At 46.6% G+C, this 17,733-nt stretch overlaps 1 protein-coding gene across 3 annotated transcripts in view; it reads right to left on the reverse strand.

Annotated features, from left to right (window-relative positions):
* Positions 1-17,733, reverse strand: part of EIF5 (eukaryotic translation initiation factor 5) — a 97,307-nt gene that overhangs the window by 53,523 nt on the left and 26,051 nt on the right. For all 3 annotated transcript variants that reach the window (XM_069207288.1, XM_069207290.1, XM_069207289.1), the window contains 3 exons: positions 17,090-17,248; positions 10,790-10,951; positions 10,153-10,317 (listed from right to left, as the gene is read on the reverse strand). In XM_069207288.1, coding sequence (XP_069063389.1) covers positions 10,153-10,317; positions 10,790-10,951; positions 17,090-17,248 — 486 coding nt within the window. The remainder of the gene's footprint in view (positions 1-10,152; positions 10,318-10,789; positions 10,952-17,089; positions 17,249-17,733) is intronic.

The raw sequence follows: 17,733 nt of genomic DNA on the forward strand, positions 1-17,733 counted from the left end.
CTCTCACTGCCTATGCAGTATAGGTAAGACACCCCTCTAGCAGGCCTTACAGCCCTAAGGCAGGGTGCACTATACCATAGGTGAGGGTACCAGTGCATGAGCATGGTACCCCTACAGTGTCTAAACAAAACCTTAGACATTGTAAGTGCAGGGTAGCCATAAGAGTATATGGTCTGGGAGCTTGTCAAACACGAACTCCACAGCACCATAATGGCTACACTGAAAACTGGGAAGTTTGGTATCAAACTTCTCAGCACAATAAATGCACACTGATGCCAGTGTACATTTTATTGCAAAATACACCCCAGAGGGCACCTTAGAGGTGCCCCCTGAAACTTAACCGACTATCTGTGTAGGCTGACTAGTTCCAGCAGCCTGCCACACTAGAGACATGTTGCTGGCCCCATGGGGAGAGTGCCTTTGTCACTCTGAGGCCAGTAACAAAGCCTGCACTGGGTGGAGATGCTAACACCTCCCCCAGGCAGGAGCTGTAACACCTGGCGGTGAGCCTCAAAGGCTCACCCCTTTGTCACAGCACCGCAGGACACTCCAGCTAGTGGAGTTGCCCGCCCCCTCCGGCCCGGCCCCCACTTTTGGCGGCAAGGCCGGAGAAAATAATGAGAACAACAAGGAGGAGTCACTGGCCAGTCAGGACAGCCCCTAAGGTGTCCTGAGCTGAGGTGACTAACTTTTAGAAATCCTCCATCTTGCAGATGGAGGATTCCCCCAATAGGGTTAGGATTGTGACCCCCTCCCCTTGGGAGGAGACACAAAGAGGGTGTACCCACCCTCAGGGCTAGTAGCCATTGGCTACTAACCCCCCAGACCTAAACACGCCCTTAAATTTAGTATTTAAGGGCTACCCTGAACCCTAGAAAATGAGATTCCTGCAAACTACAAGAAGGACTGCCTAGCTGAAAACCCCTGCAGAGGAAGACCAAAAGACGACAACTGCCTTGGCTCCAGAAACTCACCGGCCTGTCTCCTGCCTTCCAAAGAACTCTGCTCCAGTGACGCCTTCCAAGGGACCAGCGACCTCTGAATCCTCTGAGGACTGCCCTGCTTCGAAAAAGACAAGAAACTCCCGAGGACAGCGGACCTGCTCCAAAAAGACTGCAACTTTGTTTCAAGGAGCAGCTTTAAAGACCCTGCAATCTCCCCGCAAGAAGCGTGAGACTTGCAACACTGCACTCGGCGACCCCGACTCGGCTGGTGGAGAACCAACACCTCAGGGAGGACCCCCGGACTACTCTCCGACTGAGTACCAAAACCTGTCCCCCCTGAGCCCCCACAGCGCCGCCTGCAGAGGGAATGCCGAGGCTTCCCCTGACCGCGACTCTCTGAAACCTAAGTCCCGACGCCTGGAAAGGACACTGCACCCGCAGCCCCCAGGACCTGAAGGACCGGACTTTCACTGCAGAAGTGACCCCCAGGAGTCCCTCTCCCTTGCCCAAGTGGAGGTTTCCCCGAGGAAGCCCCCCCTTGCCTGCCTGCAGCGCTGAAGAGATCCGTTGATCTCTCATAGACTAACATTGCGAACCCGACGCTTGTTTCTACACTGCACCCGGCCGCCCCCGCGCTGCTGAGGGTGAAATTTCTGTGTGGGCTTGTGTCCCCTCCGGTGCCCTACAAAACCCCCCTGGTCTGCCCTCCGAAGACGCGGGTACTTACCTGCAAGCAGACCGGAACCGGGGCACCCCCTTCTCTCCATTCTAGCCTATGCGTTTTGGGCACCACTTTGAACTCTGCACCTGACCGGCCCTGAGCTGCTGGTGTGGCGACTTTGGGGTTGCTCTGAACCCCCAACGGTGGGCTACCTTGGACCAAGAACTGAACCCTGTAAGTGTCTTACTTACCTGGTAAAACTAACAAAAACTTACCTCCCCCAGGAACTGTGAAAATTGCACTAAGTGTCCACTTTTAAAACAGCTATTTGTGAATAACTTGAAAAGTATACATGCAATTGAAATGATTCAAAGTTCCTAATGTACTTACCTGCAATACCTTTCAAACAAGATATTACATGTTAAATTTGAACCTGTGGTTCTTAAAATAAACTAAGAAAAGATATTTTTCTATAACAAAACCTATTGGCTGGATTTGTCTCTGAGTGTGTGTACCTCATTTATTGTCTATGTGTATGTGCAACAAATGCTTAACACTACTCCTTGGATAAGCCTACTGCTCGACCACACTACCACAAAATAGAGCATTAGTATTATCTATTTTTACCACTATTTTACCTCTAAGGGGAACCCTTGGACTCTGTGCATGCTATTCCTTACTTTGAAATAGCACATACAGAGCCAACTTCCTACAGCTCTCCCTTGTTGGGACATTACACACTCCACATTTGGTATACTGGTGCCCCCATATAATTCCCTAGTATATGGTACGTAGGTACCCAGGGCATTGGGGCACCAGGGGTTTCCCCATGGGCTGCAGCATGTATTATGCCACCTGTGGGAGCCCATTTAAAATGTGTCTGCAGGCCTGCCACTGCACCCTCTCCCTTTGGAAATAGGTAATACATGGCTTGGGAGGGGTACTGGTATGCTTTGAAGTGCACATTTGGTGCCCTTCTTGCATAAGCCAGTTTGCACCAGTCCAGGAACCTCAGGTCCCCACTGTTGCGAAACTGGACAGGGGAGTAATCACTCCCCTGTCCACCACTCTAGAGGTGGTGCCCAGAGCTCCTCCAGGTGGCCACTTGATTCTCGGAATCAACATGCAGGATTCCAGCTGGATTCCCCTGCAATGTTTACTTCACCTTCTGGCCACTGGAACTGCACCTTGAGCCTCCAGGAACCGCTAATCTGCACCCACAGCAATAACTGCTTGCAACATTGTTTCTCCAGCTCCTTCCAGAAAGCGCAACATTTCCCTAGCTGTGCAACCTCTGAAGACGACGAGAAGGAATCTACCTTGGAGTGAAGGAGTTGCACCCCTGCATCTGCATGTACCAACTGCAACGACGACCAGCTGCGTGGATCTCCTTTCCTCCAGAGCTTTGTGGATCCTGCATCACAGGTGGTGGTCTGGCGTGGTCCCCTTGGTCATCTCTACCAGCTGTGTCCAAGCAGCAGTTAGCCCTCAACTCTCCACATAGTACAGTACCCCAGTGCACCTAGTCTCTTGAAGCCAACAAGGCTTGTTGGCATCTCCAAGGGATCTTCAGGCTCCATGTAGCCCCAGCTCTCTTCCCTACGACTCACAACCGTCTGCATGCTTCTCCAGTGAACTTGGACCCCTTTCTAGGCGTGCTGCGTGGGCATCTCCGACTCCTGTGCTTGCTGCCTGTGGGTCGCCTTTGGAGGCTGCGTCTTCCTGCGACTCCTCACTGCTGAGGGTCACCCGGGACTCCCCTCCATGGGTTACGTCCCACTGCACCTTGCTGGTCCCCGGCAGCTCTGCAACTCTTCATCTGTGACTTTGGCCTTTGCCAAGGCTGGTTGGTGGTGGTGGTTTTTCCACACCACTGACCGACTGCAATCCTTCTTCCGGTATGGGTCGTAGACTGCCTCACTTCAGGAACTTTCCAGCTGCTCCAGTGCTGCACTGCTGCTTTGTTCACCGTTGACCAGGTCTTGCATCCACAGACTGGTGGGTAGTTGTGCCTGCCACACCCAGACCCGCCAATGTGAACTGGACTTTGTCCCCTTCCTTTAACAGTAGGTCCAGAGGGCTGGTTCAAAGGGTACCCTAGAATAGGAATAGATCCTCCTTGGACGACTCACATCTCCTCAGTATCCGAGGGAACACACCAAACAACTCCAGGGGAAGATTCTGTAGATAGGGAACTCTGGCAACTGAGGCTGGAGGGGGCCCCGCTGAAGCTGCAGCAGCGAGAGAAGGGTTGCGGTTAGCCAAGCTGAAGCAGCAATGAAAATGTCACTTACCCAGTGTTCATCTGTTCGTGGCATTAGTCGCTGCAGATTCACATGTGTGGCACAGTCCGCTGCCTGGTGTTGGGCTCGGAGTATTACAAGTTGTTTTTCTTCGAAGAAGTCTTTTTGGTCACGGGACCGAAGGACTCCTCCCTCGTCGGCTCCATTGTGCATGGGCGTCGACTCCATCTTAGATTGTTTTCCCCGCAGAGGGTGAGGATGGAGTTGTTTGGTATAAATAGTGCCCATGCAATGGAGTGAATATGTATGTACGTTAAGAGTTTCTAATAATTATTTACAAATGTTCAGATGTTTAAGATTTATGATCTACTTCTAAACGGCTACAGGCTTCCCGGGGAGGTGGGAGGGTACATGTGAATCTGCAGCGACTAATGCCACGAACAGATGTACACTGGGTAAGTGACATTTTCAGTTAGATGGCATATGTTGCTGCAGATACACATGTGTGGCATAGATTATAAAGCAGTTACCTCCCCTAAAAGCGGTGGTTTAGCCTGTAGGAGTTGAAGTAGTTTGGAATAATGTTCTTAGTACAGCTTGGCCCACTGTAGCTTGTTGTGCATTTAGTACGTCTACACAGTAGTGTTTAGTAAACGTGTGAGGCGTAGACCAGGTTGCAGCCTTACATATTTCGCTCATAGGAATGTTTCCTAGAAAGGCCATTGTAGCACCTTTCTTTCTGGTTGAGTGTGCCTTTGGTGTAATAGGCAATTCTCTTTTGGCTTTAAGATAGCATGTTTGAATGCATCTGACTATCCATCTAGCAATGCCTTGTTTAGAGATTGGATTTCCTATGTGTGGTTTTTGAAAAGCTATGAACAGTTGTTTTGTTTTTCTGATTAGCTTTGTTCTGTCAATGTAATACATTAGTGCTCTTTTGATGTCTAATGTATGTAGTGCCCTTTCAGCCACAGAATTTGGTTGTGGGAAGAACACTGGCAATTCTACTGTTTGATTTAAATGGAATGGTGAGATTACTTTTGGCAGAAATTTTGGATTTGTTCTTAGAACTATTTTATTGTTGTGTATTTGAATAAATGGTTCTTGTATGGTAAATGCCTGTATTTCACTTACTCTTCTGAGGGATGTGATTGCAATGAGAAATGCGACCTTCCAGGTTAGATATTGCATTTCACAGGAATGCATGGGTTCGAAAGGTGGACCCATGAGTCTTGTTAAGACGATGTTAAGATTCCATGAAGGAACTGGTGGTGTTCTTGGTGGTATAATTCTTTTTAGCCCTTCCATGAATGCTTTAATAACTGGTATTCTAAACAGAGACGATGAATGAGTAGTTTGTAGGTAAGCAGATATTGCTGCGAGGTGTATTTTTATAGATGAAAAAGCGAGATTTGCTTTTGCAAATGTAGTAAGTATCCTACTATGTCTTTAGTAGAGGCATGTAATGGTTGTATTTGATTGGAATGGCAGTAGTAAACAAATCTTTTCCACTTAGATGCATAGCAGTGTCTAGTGGAAGGTTTTCTAGCTTGTTTTATGACCTCCATGCATTCTTGTGTGAGGTCTAAGTGTCCGAATTCTAGGACTTCAGGAGCCAAATTGCCAGATTCAATGATGCTGGGTTTGGATGCCTGATCTGTTGTTTGTGTTGTGTTAACAGATCTGGCCTGTTGGGTAGTTTGACATGCGGGTACTAGTGAAAGGTCTAGTAGAGTTGTATACCAAGGTTGTCTTGCCCATGTGGGTGCTATCAGTATGAGTTTGAGTTGGTTTTGACTCAACTTGTTTACTAGATATGGAAGGAGAGGGAGAGGGGGAAAAGCGTACGCAAATATCCCTGACCAACTCATCCATAGAGCATTGCCTTGTGATTCGCGGTGTGGGTACCTGGATGCGAAGTTTTGGCATTTTGAGTTTTCTTTTGTTGCAAACAAATCTATCTGGGGTGTTCCCCAAATTTGAAAGTACTTGTTCAGAACTTGGGGGTGAATTTCCCATTCGTGGACTTGTTGGTGGTCTCGCGAAAGGTGGTCTGCTAGTTGGTTTTGTATTCCTGGAATAAATTGTGCTATTAGGCGAATGTTGTTGTGAATCGCCCACTGCCAAATTCTTTGTGTTAGGAGGCACAATTGTGTTGAGTGTGTTCCTCCTTGTTTGTTTAAATAATACATTGTTGTCATGTTGTCTGTTTTGACAAGAATGTATTTGTGTGTTATTATGGGTTGGAAGGCTTTTAACGCTAGATATACTGCTAACAGTTCTAGGTAATTGATATGAAATTTTGTTTTGTGTATATCCCATTGTCCTTGAATGCTGTGGTGATTGAGGTGTGCTCCCCACCCTGTCATGGAAGCGTCTGTTATAACGTATTGAGGCACTGGGTCCTGAAATGTCCGCCCTTTGTTTACATTTTTGCTGTTCCACCATAGAAGCGAGAGGTAGGTTTGGCGGTTTACCAACACCAGATTTTGAAGTTGACCCTGTGCCTGTGACCATTGTGATGCTAGACACTGTTGTAAGGGTCGCATGTGTAGTCTTGCGTTTGGGACAATGGCTATGCATGATGACATCATGCCTAGAAGTTTTAGCACATGTTTTGCTTGTATCTTTTGGTTTGGAAACATAGCACTTATTACCTTGTGGAATGCCTGCACTCTTTGTGGACTTGGAGTGGCAATTCCTTTTGATGTGTTGATGGTTGCTCCTAGATATTGTTGTGTTTGACACGGTTCTAGGTGTGATTTTGTATAGTTGATGGAAAACCCCAGTTTGTGAAGGGTTTGTATGACAAATGTGGTGTCGTTTGCGCATTTTTTTTACTGTGTTGGTCTTGATTAGCCAATCGTCTAGGTAAGGGAACACATGTATCTGTTGTCTCCTGATGTGTGCTGCTACTACTGCTAGACATTTTGTGAACACTCTTGGTGCAGTTGTTATTCCGAATGGCAACACCTTGAATTGGTAATTTATTCCTTTGAATACGAACCGTAGGTACTTTCTGTGAGAAGGGTGTATTGGTATATGAAAGTACGCATCCTTTAGGTCTAATGTGGTCATGTAATCTTGCTGTTTGAGCAGTGGAATGATGTCTTGTAGTGTGACCATGTGAAAATGGTCAGATATGATGTAGGTATTTAGTGTCCTGAGATCTAATATTGGTCTTAATGTTTTGTCTTTTTTTGGAATTAGAAAGTACAGGGAGTAAACTCCTGTGTTTTTTTGTTGTACTGGTACTAACTCTATTGCATCCTTTTGCAGTAGTGCTTGAACTTCTAGTCCTAAAAGTTGTGGTGACATTTTGCGTGTTTTGGGGGGGATGTTTGGTGGGAAGTTGTGGAATTCTATGCAATAGCCATGTTGGATTATTGCTAATACCCAATTGTCTGTTGTAATCTGTTGCCAAGATTGGTAGAATTGGCTTAGTCTTCCCCCCACTGGTGTTGAGTGAAGGGGTTGCGTGACTTGAAAGTCACTGTTTAGGTGGAGGTGTTTTTGGAGTCTGGAATCTTCCCCTACTCCTTGGGAATTGACCCCCCCCGATATCCCCTGAAACCTCCCCTTTGGAAGGAACCCTGATATGGTGTGGTTCTTGTTTGTTGGCTGGTGGTGTCTGTGGGTTGGCCACGAAACCCCCCTCTAAATGGAGTTTTTCTGAAAGAGCCTCTGCTCTGCGGGGAGTAGAGTGCGCCCATGGCCTTGGCCGTGTCTGTGTCCTTTTTAAGTTTTTCAATGGCTGTGTCCACTTCAGAGCCAAAAAGTTGTTTCTCGTTGAAGGGCATATTAAGGACAGCCTGCTGGATTTCAGGTTTGAACCCTGAAGTGCGTAGCCAAGCGTGTCTCCTTATGGTGACAGCAGTGTTGACTGTTCTCGCTGCAGTATCGGCTGCGTCTAGTGAAGAGCGGATTTGATTGTTTGAGATCGTTTGTCCCTCTTCCACTATTTGCTGCGCCCTTTTTTGGTATTCCTGGGGAAGATGGTCTACGAGAAGTTGCATCTCGTCCCAGTGTGCTCGGTCATATCTGGCCAGCAGCGCTTGTGAATTTGCGATGCGCCACTGGTTGGCTGCCTGTGATGCTACTCTTTTCCCTGCTGCATCAAATTTTCGGCTTTCTTTGTCCGGAGGTGGGGCGTCGCCAGATGTATGTGAATTTGCTCTCTTGCGAGCTGCCCCTACTACCACGGAGTCAGGTGGTAACTGCGAAGTAATAAACGCTGGGTCTGTGGGTGGTGGTTTGTATTTCTTATCCACCCTTGGGGTGATGGCTCTTGATTTTACGGGCTCTTCAAAAATTTGTTTTGCGTGCCGTAACATCCCTGGTAGCATTGGGAGACATTGATATTGGCTGTGTGTAGCCGAGAGGGTGTTAAATAAAAAATCATCCTCTATAGGATCGGAATGCAGTTGGACATTGTGGAATTCTGCTGCCCTAGCCACCAGTTGCGAGTATGAGGTACTGTCCTCTGGCGGTGACGGCTTTGTGGGGTATGACACGGGATCATTGTCCGGCACTGGGGTGTCGTATAGGTCCCAAGCGTCTTGATCCTGATTATCTTGACTTATAGTAGTTTGCGCTGGTGAGTGCATTTGTGGCGGAGTTTGTGCCGGCGATGCCTGTTGTGGTGGAGAGGGCGGAGGCGTGACTTTTTTAAACCACTTTGGCTTGTGGTTGTGCGTCATCCTTGAGAAATCCGATCCTTCTTTTTCTCATTATTGGGGGGAAGGGTTGATATCTTCCCTGTGTCTTGTTGGATGTACAGTCTCTTGTGTGTAGTCTGATTCTACACTTTGGAGCTCTTGTCCAAATCTGTGCATCTGGCCACTTATTCCTTGTTCCTCTGTGTAGGAAGGAGGTGTGGAACTTTTCGGCGCCGAGAGAGAATCTTTTTTCGGCTTCGGTACCGACTGAATTTTTGTGGCTTTGTTCGACGTCGGAGTCTCCGGATTCTGAGTCCGGAACCGAGAAGGTTTCCTCTTCGTCGTCGAAACGTTGTTTTGTCGGCGTGGACGCCATTTGTAGACGCCTGGCTCTTCGGTCCCGGACTCGACAGGCCTCACAGGTATCCTCCTTGTGCTCGGGGGACAAGCACAAGTTACAGACCAAGTGCTGATCTGTATAAGGATACTTACTGTGACATTTTGGGCAGAAACGGAACGGGGTCCGTTCCATCGGCTTCGATGTCGCACGCGGTCGGGCCGACCAGGCCCCAATGGGGGATCGAAGCTACCCCAAAGTCTTCCGATGATCGGTGTCGATGTACCTAACTATCCCGATACCGAACGGAACAATACCGACGCTTTCTTCCGAGATTCTGACTAACTTTCCGAACCGAAACACGGAGTGAAAAGGAATACGTCCGAACCAGACAGCGGAAAAAAACAATCTAAGATGGAGTCGACGCCCATGCGCAATGGAGCCGAAGAGGGAGGAGTCCTTCGGTCCCGTGACCAAAAAAGACTTCTTCGAAGAAAAACAACTTGTAATACTCCGAGCCCAACACCAGGCAGCGGACTGTGCTCAACATGTGTATCTGCAGCAACATATGCCATCGAACATAAAGTACCTTTATTTTTAAACAACTGTTTTCTTTCATGTGTGTAAGTGCTGTGTGGCTGCAGTGGTTTTGCAGGTCTCCTAGATAAGCATTGGCTGCTTCTCCACAACTACCTCTAGAGAACCTGGCTTCTAGACACTGCCTACACTTCACTAGTAGGAGATCCCTGGAATAAGGTGCCCACCACACACCAGGACAGCGTCCTACAAATGTTTCAAGTTGAGATGTTTTTCTTCTGTTGTAATTGTGTCCCGCAGCCTGCACCCATATAGACATTTAACACTTATGAATATTAAAGATCTGCCTTTATATTGCCAGGATATAGCACGCACCCAAGCTCAGGTCTTCTGTACTACAAATCACAAGGCGTGCTGGTTCATTTGACCCAAGAGAAGCAACACCAACAGCCATACTGCAATAGGGGGTCACACGAAAACAGACTGGATACATGGTGGCCTGTTATGGAGTGACGTGGCGATTCTTCATCTGTCCGACAGTAAGGCCTATAGCTAAACACTTGAGAATTGTCAAACTGGTGTTTCTGAACAGCAACCAGGCAAATGCATTTTGCCCAACTTAGATCAAGGGTAAGTTTGCAAAAAATAATAAAACCACTGGCTAATACATAATTAGAACTAAATATAACCTGTCAGTCAACATTCCACCCCAAATACCCAGAGTAAAAAGAAATGTGTGCAGCGCTTTATAAATACCAAATAAAGAATATACCTTTTCTGCCCAGCTGATGATGACTTCCTCCTCTAAAAGATCTGCATCATACATCTCTTTAAGGGTGCGAGGAATTTTAGACAGAAGTTGCGCTTGATGTATATCCACCACACACTCAAATCCATGCAGCAAGTACTTCTGTGCTTTTTTGTTGTTATGACAAAACTGCAAAAGAAAAGAAAAAATCTTTAAAAAAAAATTCATTCCAGTCCCCCAGCATACCCAACTAAAAAACAAATCATCCAATCCTCCTCAGCTAGATATGCAAGTTTTGCATCAGTTATGCCATCATCACTTCACACTAAATATCCTGGTCACAGTGACAGAAGTCTAGCAGCAAACCGCTTTCAAATTCACATTTAAACAGTAGGATGCATTCTGAGAATTCAGATAATTAGCAGACAAGGCTACATTGCACTTAAAGTAACTCAGGAATCGGTGTACAAGTTTATCCTCCAACCCATCACTCGAGGCACAAAATACTAGTGCGCACCTGCACTATTTATTAGGAGGAGGTACATCAGTAAAGGTACATGGGAAGCACATGACGACAGACAAGAACACCATGGGGGGGGGGGGGGGGGGGGGGTGAATAAAGCAGCAACCACAATCATTTTATTACCAATTAAACACTTACCCGTAGAAAGTGGCGTCTGTATTTCCTTATCTGCTCTCGGATTCTTTCATCAAAGAGAACCTCAGTCAAGACCAGAGGACCCATTGCTTTTACATCAAGCCTTTCAGCCTCTGCCAAAATATCTTTGTCTGATGTATCAATTACACCCTCTTCCTTCCGTTTCTAATGGGAAAAGTTAGACACAAGGAATAAGCATTTTAAATGCAACAACAATATAATTAGAGAATAGTAGCCACTAAGATTTCGTTTTTAGCTCACCCTTCACATGCCCGTAATGTGCATGTTAAGACTGCTCCGAACAAATCTAGAAGCCGGCTACAGCTCACCTCTGCTTTATTATGTAACAACTTAACTGTACCTAGAGTTCTAAATCTTTGAAATCTGTAATATTCAGATGCCTGGATCATTACCCATTGTCGAACCGGGAGTCCCAGGATGAATAACAGCAGTATGGTCAAATTGCATTAGAAATACATTGAAAATATTTTAGTAGAAATTAAAAAAAGAAAAAAATCCCCAAAAGGTGAACCAATAGGAGTTAATGAATCAGTGTCCCTTAACCCTGGACACCACTATTCTTCAGATTTTCAAAGCACCAAACGTGAAGGGAAAGTTAGCCTCCTATTGGAAGTAGGGAGGGTCGCACAGGAATCTGAAATCTATGCCAAGAAGCTGGCTCTCTATATAGTGCACTAAAATGAAGTACACTGTGCAGAGTCCAGTGGATCCCCACTTGGTATGGCAGAGGCAAAAAGGAGATAGGACTAATGCTCTATTTTGTGAGTGTGGGGTGAGCAGTTAGGATTAGAGGGTAGTGTTGAGCATTTTTGTTGTACCCAGAGGCAATAAATGAGACTTAAGAATAAACATTGAAGACCAATTTAGAGAAATAATTTTATATATTTCAAATGCAAGAACTACATAACCAGGTAAGTAAACTTTAGCATAAATACCTTGCAGTTTCCGAAATAGGCAAAATAAATTTTCTAAAGTTCTCTAAATGTCATACTAAGGAGGAAAAAGATGTTCAGCAAACAGGGTTAACAATGACTTATGCGGTCAATCTCAGGGACTTCGGTACTGGGAACTGGTCAGGACCACACAAACCGGTCACACCGGGCAGCAATCTGGCAGCTGGGTGCAGAGGTGCAGTAAGGCATCTGGTTCCCTAAGAGAATTTGGTCCTCATGAAGACCAGCTGCAGGTAAGCAGTAGACTTTGGGTGCTCAGGGACATGGGAGCACCTTTAGTCCTCTTCTTCTGTGCTCGGGGGCGATCGATGCAGGGGGGGGGGGGGGGGGGGTCTTTAGGTGTTGTGTTTTCACGCCCGGGAGCACTAGCGGTCGGGGGTCCTGTGTGTTGAGGCTGGGAGTCTGGCAGTGGTGTACTCGAGCTCTCAGGAGACACTTGGCACCAGTGACCCACTGCAGGTCAGGACGACAGGTGCAGTGGTTGCTGGCGGTGTGAGTTTTCTCCATTCACAAGCCTGTGGGGGGAGGGGACCTGCGTGCAGAGGCTGCAAGTGTCTTGGGAGAGTCCAAGATGGGTGAGACCACACTGGACTGTCTCTGGACAGCTGCAGTCCTTTCTTTGAAATTAATTCTTCTCTATTGAAGGCTGGACGAATGGGCTTCTGGAGCAGTATCCTTTGAGCTCAACAGGCCGGGCTGAGGGGCTGCTTCTTTCTGGGTCACTCAATTTGGGGGTATTACAGTGAGTGCCAGGCAGTAGCCAATGGGCTGACCACCTTCAGGGTAACTATACCCCCTTTTTTATGACCACTTATGCTGGAAAGTGGGATAACCCCAAACCTAGTGTAATTCCTCCTAAGCAAGATGGAGGAATACACCTTATGGATGGGACTAGCATGAAGTGGGCACTCCTAGTTTAACTAATATTCCCGCCTGTGCTGCTGCCAAAATGTTGGGGGGTTGTGGTTCTGCCATTTGGAGAGACCTGGGTTGCATTACAAAGGTGGTAAGGCCTTTGAAGCTCCCCACCTGGAATGTACATACTGCTCTGGATGAGGTGTTATCACCTTCACCCAGAGCAGGCCTTTGTTCTGGCCCTCCAAGAGCAGTGGCTCACACTTTAGGGGACCAAAACTCGGTCAAGGGTTAGATCAATAACCGGGTAGGTTTTCAAGGGGGAACTTTACAGTGCCCTCTGAATACATTTAGTAATTAATTCATCAGTAAGGGTTTATTTTTCTGAGATGTTTGATATTAAACACCCCATGATTCAGAGAAGCCATCCTGTAGCTGGGGAACTCATAACGAACGGTGCCCAGCACATGTATTTAAAATGGGTACCATTTACTAGGGACTTACAACAGATGCCATCGAACCTGTAGTTTTGGGGGAAAGATCTGGCATTGGGGGCAAGGTTAACAGAGACCCAGTGCACTAAATCAAAGCCACATCAGAAACCAGACAAAATGTGGGGGCTAACCACGTCAAAAAGGGTGCTTTTCTACAATGTCCTTGTTCTCTCATCCTCTTATTTGTTGAAGAGAGGTATCTACCACGACTCCAAAGACAGGTTCCTAAGTAAAAATTATTTATTATGAATGCCTCTAACTCCGGTTAGAAGCAGAGACCAGTCTACTAAGCCCCAGTGCGCATTTGCCTGCTAAGGGAGGTGTTGAGTTGTCTTCACCTCTTATACAATAGCCTGAGATTCTCTTGTTTTTATTTGGATGGAATTGCAAGAAATCTATCCCTGCCCACCTCTGATGTTGATGGCCCTTTTAACCGGAAACTGAAATTAGCTATTCTCTTTGTAAGGAAATGGCTGCCTGTTGCAGTTACCCCCCACTTTTTGCCCGATACTGATTTGACTGAGAAGTGAGCTGAGACCCTGCTAACCAGGCCCCAGCACCAGTATTTTCACCTAAAATGTACCATTGTTTCTACAATTGGCACACCCATGGCACACAGAAGTCCCTTGTAAAATGTACCAGTGGTACCAAGGGCCCTGTGACCAGGGAAGGTCCCTAAGGGCTGCAGCATATGTTGTGCCACCCTAAGGGACCCCTCACCTAACACATGCACACTGCCATTGCAGATTGTGTGTGTTGGTGGGGAGAAAAAAGGCAAAGTCGACATGGCATCCCCCTCAGGATGCCATGCACACAAAATACTGCCTGTGGCAGGGTACACTATACCACAGGTGAGGGCATAGCAGCATGAGCAATATGCCCCAACAGTGTCTAAGTCTATTCTTAGACATTGTAAGTACAGTTGGTGCCATATTAAGTATATGGTCTAGGAGTTTGTCAAAAACTAACTCCACAGCTCCATAATGGCTACACTGAATACTGGGAAGTTTGGTATCAAACTTCTCAGAATAATAAACCCACACTGACGCCAGTGTTGGATGTATAAAAAAATGCACACAGAGGGCATCTTAGAGATGCCCCCTGTATTTTACCCAATTGTTCAGTGCAGGACTGACTGGTCTGTGCCAGCCTGCTGCTGAGAAGAGTTTCTGACCCCATGTGGTGAGGGCCTTTGTGCTCTGAGGACAGAAACAAAAGCCTGCTCTGGGTGGAGGTGCTTCACACCTCCCCCCTGCAGAACTGTAACACCTAGCAGTGAGCCTCAAAGGCTCAGGCTTCATGTTACAATGCCCCAGGGCACTGCAGCTAGTGGAGATGCCCGCCCCCCTGGACACAGCCCCCACCTTTGGCGGCAAGTCCAGGGAAGATAATGAGAAAAACAAGGAGGAGTCACCCACCAGTCAGGACAGCCCCTAAGGTGTCCTGAGCTGAGGTGACCCCTGCCTTTAGAAATCCTCCATCTTTATTTTGGAGGATTCCCCCAATAGGAATAGGGATGTGCCCCCCTCCCCTCAGGGAGGAGGCACAAAGAGGGTGTAGCCACCCTCAAGGACAGTAGCCATTGGCTACTGCCCTCCCAGACCTAAACACCCCCCTAAATTCAGTATTTAGGGGCACCCCAGAACCTAGGAAACTGTCTTCAGGTTGCAGGAATCTAAAGGAGGACTGCTGACCTGAAGCCCTGCAGAGAAGACTGAGACACCAACTGCTTTGGCTTCAGCCCTACTGGCCTGTCTCCCCACTTCAAGAAAAACTGCAACAGCGACACGTCCCCCAGGGTCCAGCGACCTCTGAAGCCTCAGAGGACTACCCTGCATCTAAAAGGACCAAGAACTCCCAAGGACAGCGGCCCTGTTCCAAAGAAACCGCAACTTTGCAACTAAGAAGCAACTTTTAAAGACCACACGTTTCCTGCCGGAAGCGTGAGACTTTCCACTCTGCACCAGACGCCCCCGGCTCGACCTGCAGAAAACCAACACTACAGGGAGGACTCCCTGGCGACTGCGAGCCCGTGAGTAGCCAGAGTTGACCCCCCCCCCACCCGAGCCGCCACAGCAACGCCTGCAGAGGGAAACCAGAGGCTCCCCCTGACCGCGACTGCCTGCTTCACAGAACCCGACGCCTGGGAAACCCACTGCACCCGCAACCCCCAGGACTTGAAGGATCCGACCTCCAGTGCAGGAGCCACCCCCAGGCAGTCCTCTTCCTAGCCCAGGTGTTCGCTACCCCGAGGACCCCCGCCCCCTGCCCGCATCGCTTTAGAGTCCCCTAGGTCTCCCATAGAACTCCATTACAAACCAGACGCCTGTATGCACACAGCACCCGGCCGCCCCAGTGCCGCTGAGGGTGTACTTTGCCCTCCGAAGTCGCGGGTACTTACCTGCTGACAGACTAGAACCGGGGCGCACTTATCTCCATTGAAGCCTATGCATTTTGGGCACCACTTTGATCTCTGCACCTGACCGGCCCTGAGTGAAATACCTTTCATTTAAAGTATTTTGTAAATCTTCAACCTGTGGTTCTTAAAATAAACTAAGAAAATATATTTTTCTATATAAAAACCTACTGGCCTGGAATTGTCTGAGTGTGTGTTCCTCATTTATTGCCTGTGTGTGTGTACAACAAATGCTTAACACTACCCTCTGATAAGCCTCCTGCTCGACCACACTACCACAAAATAGAGCATTAGAATTTTCTCTTTTTTTGCCACTATCTTACCTCTAAGGGGAACCCTTGGACTCTGTGCATGCTATTTCTTAATTTGAAATAATACATACAGAGTCAACTTCCTACAGCACCCCTTTAGAATTTCACAATTATCTTATAAAGATGGAAAGGTTTAAATAGGTCTAGATGTATTTAAACCTTGCAGTTAAGCACGGATACATTTTTTAAAATGCAATAACATGTTTCTGCTTAAAACAAAACACTTAATTGTGTAATGACTCTTGACGCAATCATTCTTCAGCACTGGAATACACTAGCAAAATGTTTTTTTTTTCTTGTATGACTAGCTTTCTACAACTGAAATTAGTGGGTTGCTAGATGTTGCCATCCTAAGGTAGTATAGTGCCAAAAGGGAAGTAGTAACCTACTGGTGTAAGGGTACTGGGATCCCTTTTACAGTGGTAAAAGCCCTAATCCAAATTAGAAAACTGCTTGGTAACACCTGCATTCCCCCCAGGATCCACTGAAAAGCCGAATTATGTCACATCCAATCAGAAAGGAGGGGGGGGGGGGGGGGGTTTACCCTTTCTGCATTGTGGATTTTGCAACATGCAATGGCTAATTATAGAACGCCTCGAAGAAGAGCAACCTGTAATATTAGATGGGAGGACAGTACATTGCTTCACCTTTATTCCAACACACAAATGCAACTTCGGTGACAAGACAAAAAAAAAAAAATCTGCTGCCTCACATATCTACTATGTTTACCAGTAGGGAAATGCTGCTCTTAGATGCAGGGTCTAGTTGTAATCACAAAACCTTTATTTACCACTGGTGCTCTACAAACAATGTGTACAGCTAAACTGCCTACCAAATCAGTAGCACAAGCTTGCAAAATTTGATTTTATGGGGCAGTAAACAAATGAAATTGCACAACATTTTTCCTAATGGAGTAAAAATGCTAATTGAACACCTACAGTTCAACCTCTTACTCCCAAGGATTTAAATAGAGGATGGTGGAATTATTCTGAGCTCTACTTAACGTATCCATTGGGAATTTTGTGAAAAACAGCCTGAAATCTACTGAAATCTCAAAGTAATACTACAATGAATAACTTCCAACTTATTTAAAAAAGTGTGCAAAACATTTAAATCAAATAACGTGCTACTGTACCACCTACAAGGGGGGCTCAGTTTTAAAGGGCTCAAAAAACCTGCAATAAAAAGGGAAGAGCCAAAACAACATTTTTCATTAAGACAAGCAAGAAATAAGCAAAATCAAATTCAATTACCTTAACGAAGTTAAATAATATATTAACTCTATCTTCTATAGGTTTCTCCAGTTCTTCGCTAAGGGTCAGGTTCTTTGCGTGGTCACTTATTTCTGCCATTCTCTTTTGTTGCGCTTCTGCTGTTGTGTCTTCACCCCAATCTTCATCATCTTCATCTTCCTGTGTGTATTACAAACATGTTGCAGCAGTTACGAAAATATAAACTCGCATAAGAAAAAGTTACATATCTGCAACTACAGGTTCACATACTTACATTAGGTACGGAACCTTTGGGTAGTTGCTGTATCAAATACTGCGGTTTTAAAACTGACTAACGTTGAAAAACTCGATAAACAAGTTGACTATGCACCTCATTTCATGAGCCAAACACGAACCAACTCCTGCGAGGTTACTCTGACTAAATTCCAAATGAAAAGCAGGGTACAAGATCATCAGCTGCAGAAGGCTGTTAGGCATGTCCGCACTACAAGGTGTACAGTTATAACAGCTTTCCCTACAAGTCATACACTTTTTCCATGTTTCCCGGCACTGTGTAGAGCAGGTGTCTCCAACTAGTCGACCGCAAGTTAGCAGTAGCTCGCAGACACCTTCAGCATAGCTTGCAGCCCCGAGTTCATTCTTAAATGAGCAGAGTCACATTTCAC

This window comes from Pleurodeles waltl, chromosome 9, assembly GCF_031143425.1.
Source record: "Pleurodeles waltl isolate 20211129_DDA chromosome 9, aPleWal1.hap1.20221129, whole genome shotgun sequence".
NCBI lineage: Eukaryota > Metazoa > Chordata > Amphibia > Caudata > Salamandridae > Pleurodeles > Pleurodeles waltl.